This window comes from Chaetura pelagica, unplaced genomic scaffold (genome assembly GCF_000747805.2).
Source record: "Chaetura pelagica isolate M959 unplaced genomic scaffold, ChaPel_1.0 scaffold117, whole genome shotgun sequence".
Lineage (NCBI taxonomy): Eukaryota > Metazoa > Chordata > Aves > Apodiformes > Apodidae > Chaetura > Chaetura pelagica.
In genome coordinates, this window is record NW_009954185.1 from 3,800,475 (window position 1) to 3,808,157 (window position 7,683).

General features: G+C 35.7%; 1 protein-coding gene across 1 annotated transcript; it reads left to right on the plus strand.

The window, feature by feature from the left end:
- The first annotated feature begins 1,293 nt into the window (after window positions 1-1,293).
- On the plus strand, window positions 1,294-5,721 carry IAPP (islet amyloid polypeptide). The gene is made up of 4 exons (XM_010002950.1): window positions 1,294-1,608; window positions 2,017-2,113; window positions 2,260-2,394; window positions 5,351-5,721. The coding sequence occupies exons 2-4, from the start codon at window positions 2,034-2,036 to the stop codon at window positions 5,541-5,543; spliced, it is 408 nt and encodes a 135-aa protein (XP_010001252.1). The 5' UTR covers window positions 1,294-1,608; window positions 2,017-2,033; the 3' UTR covers window positions 5,544-5,721.
- Window positions 5,722-7,683: the final 1,962 nt, after the last annotated feature.

The following is a 7,683-nucleotide window of genomic DNA, read 5'->3' on the forward strand; positions in this document are numbered from 1 at the left end:
AGCTGAAACAATATGAGCTTGCCTTTTTGTAAGAGCTGAGCTGAGCATACACACCACTACTGTCAGGGGGATGTGGATCTCTTCCCACTCAGGAACCGGAGGGGGGGAAAGTTTATCATTAAAACAGAGTGCAAAATACCCAGAAGAAGCAAATTAAATAAATTTTAAGAATAAAAACAACCCCAAATATTTTGTCACTTGCAAGAATTTGCTAGAATCTTATTTGCAGACTAGCTGTTGGATCAGGTTAAGAGGTAACTATCCCAGCTCAATACTGGTGTATGCAACTCAAGTAGCACATATGCCTGAAGAGAGCCAACACTGGAACTTCAGCCACTTCAGTGAAAATCTGGAGTTACAGTCTAAATCAACAAAGAAGGAGGCTTCCAATTAAGGCAATTGAATTCCAATTAAGGCATTGAAGCAGTTATTAATTAATTCATATTCTGTGGGGACATGGAAGGTGCATATGGTAACTTCTTACCACAGAAAACTTTGCCTGAGCTTTTGTGCCAGCATTTTAGCCTCCATAACTAATTGAAAGGCCTGTTTTCCAAAGCATTTGGACATCTAGAGGCAACTTATGAGACCGAAGGGGGGAGAGGGGGGGGGGAAGAAAAAAATACTATGCCTAATTCCCACAGAAATTGGGGAAATAATTGTTCTAATCAGTATCCTTGGAAATCTGAAATCAGATAATTTATTAACACTGGATTTAGTCTATTAAAAGCTGTATATTTTCCCCTGAATCTCTGCACATACTAGAGAAATAAGTTTGCACAGATAGCCTTCATTCTGCTATTTCCTAGCTTTTTAACCCTAGTCTTTGCCTGCTTAAGAATATTGATACCATTTTCATGCTTGACATAAAGAATCTACCAGTGTTAGTAAAGCAAAACATTTTACATTTTCATTTGTATTTATACTTTACTGAAAAATGTACATTATTTCTACCTTGTTACCCTGAATAGTCACCCCATCTGTCAATTTAAATATTTTCTGTCTTTTCTTATCACTTATACAGCTTTTATCCCTTCAAACTTTTTTTCCTGCTTTGATCATTATATACTTCTACAACAATCCTCCACAACTTCAACTGTTGTATCTTTTCTAAGTTATGTTTCTTTATATTTCAGTTACTGGTGATCTGATGTTGCATTTACTCTGTCTTTCTTTATAACTCTTGTTACCTTATTTAGCCTTTGAAAACACCCACAGGGAATATTACCTCAGCATCTTATCAGAACTGTAAGATTGAGGCTACAGCTCTGATGTGCAATGTGCTATTACAGCATCTTCATGAGGGCATCCTGCATACACCAGGTTAATATTTACTGATGTGTTCATGTAACAGTGACCTATCTGCCTCTGCTCCTCTCTGGGATACTTTCTATCTAGAGGGATGGGAATTAATGACAAGTCTTTTTTCTGTGCTGCCTGATGTCAGAGCTGAGAAAGGTGTGAAGGGTATATAAGAGCCGTACTACTTGTCAGCAAGGAAAGGGGAAAAGGGATACTGCAGAGCTAGATGCAAGTGTGGAATTGTCGCATGCACCCTTCTTGCTCACACAGGTGTGCTTCTTCAGTTAGCTCCCTGACCACTAAAAGGTAAACAATTTCTTTTTTTTCCTTACTTAAGATTCAGTACAACAGATGTGCTTTCAGGAAAACACAATGTTTTGCATTATTAAGCCACAGCATTTTTCAGGAAAAGGCTAAGATAACTTCAAGGTACATGGCACCTAAGACCAGAATTTGAGACTGGGACATGTCAGGAAATGCAAATTGGAAACAAGGAAAAGGATTGAAACTACTAGATTGAAAATGAACATTTATTGTTGAGAGCTATCGTTCTGAAACTGTGCTGTGTCACTAAACGTAGGGGGATCATTCTTCTTACTCTAGCCTGTGACAAAGTCTAGCTGCTTTTGATTTAGGACAGAATGGGCATCAGTAATAGGATATGCTGAAAAGTATTTGGGTTTGCTTTCAGTTTTGAATCATTACTCTTTTCAGAAAGTTTGGAAGGAAAGATGTGCAACCTACGGCTGTCGGTTTTCTTCATTGCACTTTCTGTCACTCTGAGCTGTTTGGAAGCTACACCTATTGAAAAGTGAGTAATAAATAATAATACTTATTTCTTCTTATAGGAAAAAGTGTTCAGATTATTTCATTAATTGCCTTTGCTTTCGTATCTTGAAAAATCTGAACAAAAACAAAGCTATTCAATTTCACAGGTTATTTTATTGTTGTTTAAAGATTACTGTCTGTGGCTGGTGATCTATCTGACGGTACTTCCAAGAGACAAGGATGGATATTGCCAGTAATGTCACTGAATACACTCTCAGGATTAAGTGAGGAAATGCCAGAACAACCAGCAGCAAAGACAAAAAGGTATTGATTTCCCTAGTTTCTTCTAGTCATCTCAGTTAGAATTAAATTACAAAGTAAACTTCAGTGCTACTCTGCTACTTGAGACTTTTCGTGTCTGTTTATTCTCAAAAAAAGCTTAAAATATTGTTCTTGTAAATAAAGCCATTTTGTAAGCATAAAGATCAAAGCATTCAGAGTGAAATCTAGTGACAAAGGCTGCAGATCATTTAACCACTTTACAATTTTAATGGTTTCATAAATGAAAAAGGCAACAAACACTACATTACATTAAGAAGAAAAGTGTATTTTGAAATGACTCTAAGCTTTTGTCACATTCACAAGTCTGAAGTAAAAAAAAAAAAAAAAAGAAAAAGAAAGTCTAGCCGTGTTGATAACACTAATGCTATGATAGAATGGAATTATTTTATAACTGTTTCCTATAAGTAAGTAATATTTCATCACAGAGTTAAGTATCAATTTAATCATAAGAAGAAGGAAAAGAAGCAATTGGCTCTGATAGAATTTAACTAGTCTGAAATGCATTCAGATTTATAAATGCACAAATTCAGTTTCAGGTAATTTTTTAATTAATAAAATAGAATTTCAAAAAATGTCTGCAATTTATACTAAAAGATAAACAGTGCTGAATTACTCTAATTGTTCATCAGGCTTTTGAGTGAATTTCTTTCAATTTCTTTTTATGGATAGATTCAGTAAATACATGTCTGTTTAGCTGCCTGTATCTTTCTCTGTGAATTTACTCCTAAAATGATGGGATTATATGATTGGTTACCTTAATAAATATTTTTATAGTGGAGACTAGTTTCTGACATTTTTACAGCTACTAATTTTTAAAAACTAAAATAATAATTGTAGTAATCAAACACAAGGCATATGAGTGTGGTGTGCCTTACCTGCTTTCCTGGGGCCTTGGTTTACAGTCTCCTACTGGGTGAACTGTCTTATTGAAGCATATATTCAACTAAATGCTACAGCTCAGAGAGGGGTCTGTCAGGCTAGACATCAACTAGAAATCTAGTAGCTTCCTGTAAGAACTGGAGTTTAAACTTGTAGTGCCAGGGCCTGATTTTGTACCTTTGATGAAAATCAGAATTCTGCCTCCACAAAAAAAAAACCCATGAGAACCAGTAGCTGTTTGAACCTCATATGTTAAAGGTTTAATTAAACTCTTAAAATCAATAGAAATACCCATAGAACCCTACAAGAAGCTAAAACAAGATCTATCCAGCCATTTCCATAAAATACAATTATGTATTTAAAATACTAATTGCTTAGAAATTGCTGCATATTTGCCAATGAAGAACCAGTATAATACAGACATTTATCTTACAATTATTATGCCATTCAGATTCTTAGGTTAATTCAAATAACTCTAAAAAGAATAGATGACATTTGAGATAACAGCTTCAGTCACTCAATAGGAAAATGTTCTAGTTGGTAACTGCTCATAGTCTTAAACTGGGAAATTTTCGCTCTTCCCAATAAATTTTTGTTGTCTACCTCATGCCATATCAACAGTGAAGAAACCCAAGAAAATTAACAATATCTCAATAAACAATCTCAGCAAGCAAATGTTTCTGTCTGAAGGAATAGCACAGTGGTCTAAGAAACAAGTTTGAAAACCCAAACTCTTTCAAGCTAACCACTGTATTGTGTATACAAAAAAAAAAAGCACAACAAAACAACAACAAAAAACAACAAACAAATAAATTAAAAATCACATGCTATCTAAGTTCTAGATTAAGTTCTGTAAATCATCTATTGGCTCAGACCATTTCATTCTTTTAAGGTACAGATTCTTTCATGAGCACTCTAAATTCTCATCCAGGAGATTATCATCTCCTACCACAACAGCACCTTCAGGTTGCTGGTGTTTTGACAAAGATGTGGATGCTTTTCATTTGTAAAAGTCAGAAAGCTGGAGCTTCTCCTGTGAAGACAGGCTGAGATAGTTAGGGTTGTTCAGCTTGCAGGAGAGAAGGCTCCAGGAAGACCTTATAGTGGCCTTCCAGTACCTGTAGGGGTCCTACAAGAAAGCTGGAGGACTTTTTACAAGGGCAGGTAGCAACAGGACAAGAGATAATGGCTTTAAACTGGAAGAGGGTGGATTTAGGTTAGACATTAGGACGGAATTCTTCACCACGGGGGTGGTGAGACACTGGAACAGGTGGCCCGGGGAAGTTTTGGCTGCCCCACCCCCTGGAAGTGTTCAAGGCCAGGCTGGATGGGGCTCTGAGCAACCTCGTCTAGTGGGAGGTTTCCCTGCTCGTGCAGAAGGGTTGGAACTAGATGATCTTTAAGGTCCTTTCCAACACCATCCATTCTGTGAATATATAGTAAGAAACTTCTGTTTAGAGAAATCAAAATCCTAAGTGGTACTGAAGTCAGCAGAAGTTAGCAATGCCTGCCACTTCTCATGGTATGTGGCACAGTTGGGAGAAAGAGTCTTTGGGCTCAGTCCACTTGGTGTGTACTGAAAAATGACTCTTTACGTCAGTAAGAGCAAGATATGATTTTGTGGGAACAAAAGAACTAAATAAACGTTAGTGATTGGCATTATGTTAGTAATGATGATATCATCAAGAGCTCTAAATAGATTTAGAAGTGCAGGTTAAAGCTAAACATTTAGTCATTGTTTTCACTTACTGTCTTAACTATACTATCATTACTGGTTTTCTAGATGTCATAAACTGCTATGCAGGATATCAATTAAAATGACATATGACTGTTACAGTGTTTGCATGTAAAAAAATCCCACCATTAAAACCGGTAAGAGCTCACACTGCACAAGATTTTTTTCAGGCACAAAGTAGGTGGTAGGAAGATTGTCATGTTCCTGTATTTGTGCACATAATAAAAGAACTCCCACATTAGCACAGCTCTAATGCCTGTTAGACATGGCACACTGGATTGCTCATCATTTGGCTTAATCTTGGCCCTTCTTGTTTTACCTCAGAAGCCACCATGTGGAGAAACGGAAATGCAACACGGCTACGTGTGTGACACAGCGCTTGGCTGACTTCTTGGTTCGTTCTGGCAGCAACATCGGAGCCATTTATTCACCTACAAATGTGGGATCCAATACATATGGAAAGAGGGACACAGTTGGGCTTTTAAACAGAGAACCCCAAAACAATGCACAGCTTTAGGCTGTTAAAATTACTACTGATACAGTTTTCTTTAGAAGCTCAGTTTTTAATGTATCGACAACCTCTTGGTCATTTATTTCTTGTAGAGTCTTAACAGTGCCTTGTTTTCTGTGTGTGGGCACATGATTTATGTCCATCATTTCACTATGCATGTACAATGACATGCATAGGCTATTGTTTTATCTCCATTAAAAACTCCAGATATCTGCTTGTCAAATTCCTTTGTAAAAATAAAGATACATATCACAATAATTGATGGAAAAGTCACTGCAATGGATTTATTATTATTATTAAAAGGATGAAAAAAATAACATGATGCGTATGTTTTTATAGTCACAATTTGGTAGGAGAAAGAAATCATCTTAACTAAGAACAAAAGAAGTCAGAATGCTAACAGAAATTAGATCCTAATGAAAGTAAACCAGAAAAATCTTCTAGCTTTGAAACATCTACAGTGTCTTGTTTTACACAATTGAAGAACTAGATCAGACAAGATGTCTGCATCGTGCATATGATTATACCAATTAACTCACTGGTCTCTTTGCACCTTCACATGCATTAAAAAAGTAGCAATTGTCTTGTGGCTCAGATTTCCATATGTACTCAGCTTGGGATTTTAAGAGTTTACAGTTCTTGCCTTAAGATGGTATCAGTAAAATACAGTAATAGTGAGTGTAAGGGCTGTTAAATGTGAATAAAAGAAAACTCAGCTAACATGCTAGCAAAAACACCTTTCCTTGAACTAGAGTACAAAAGGGAAGAGACAAAACCAATAATCAGTTCAAGCATTAAAACATATAATATAAATCAGATAAATCTGCCCACTGACATAGTTGGTACCAAAATCTGAGAAAATTAGTTTAGAGATGGGCAGACCTTAATGGAAATTTGACAGTGTGATTTTCTCCTACCTCAGTCCAGTATCAGTGCAGGCTTAACTAAGAATTTTTTCCTTTAAAATGCAAAGCAAATTTTCATAGAGACGATATTACAGCAATGGTTGTTTTTGGCCACTATTTTCTCAGTGAAGAGTTCATTATCATCTGAAAAATATTATTGTCCAACTATGAAAAACATTCAGCAGAAGCCTAATGCTGGAAAAGCAAATGAAATCTTACTAATTGCCCTTTGTTGATATGTTTCTGTCATAAAGTATGCCACAAAATATAAATAGTTTTGCTAAGTTTAATGTTAAATGGCATATTCACTTAATTTAACAACCATTACAAGGAAATAAAAATTGCTGCACAGAATGTCTGCTTTAAAAGTGTCACTGATTACTCTTTTTTTGGGGGAAAAGTTCCAACCTTATTAATGCTCTAATCAATATTTCTTCTGAATTTTATTGAGAAAGCCATTCAGATGGTATTAGACTTGTCTATATTTCTGCCAGCTTGAAATACTTTCCATTCAAGTTACTTTTGAGATACATTAGACTTCCATCGCATGCTTGGAAAACCAAACCAAAGCCTTTTTCCAACCATATTTCTCCCCTTCTTTATCCTACTAGCTAAAAGAATAAAGGATTTGAGAACTTCAAACCAGTTTGCAGTGGTGTGGAAGATTATGCTCAATTCTTAGATTTATTTTTTCCGGGTTTTTTTCCATTTTTTCCCATTTTTTTTCCAGTTTTTCCAGGTTTTTTCCAGTTTTTCCTGTTTTTTTCAATTTTTTTTCTGGGTTTTCCGGTTTTTTTCCGGTTTTTCCTGGGGTTTTTTTCATTTTTTTTCCCGGGTTTTCCGGTTTTTTTCATTTTTTTCTGGTTTTTCCGAGGTTTTCCCGGCTTTTCGAGGTTTTTCCAGTTTGTTCCAGTTTTTTCCTTTTTCTCTGTTTTTTTCCCGTTTTTTCTAACTAAAACATCTCTTCATAGCAAAATGTTAAAAAAAATTCTCGGGCTAGGAATCATCCATGCTATCTATCATATAAAGCTGAAAGTCATGACATCAGAAGCTCACTAAAGAAGGGAACTATGGTAATGAGACAATCGTTAAAACTGCTGCTCATTATTAAGCAGCAAATTTTCTCCTTGAATGCTAAACATTTGAACAAAAAGAACACATTCATATGCATGTTAATCCTAACAATAGGGTCAATTTGAGTAATAATCATGCCATAAAGTCACTATTTGCTAGAAATGCTT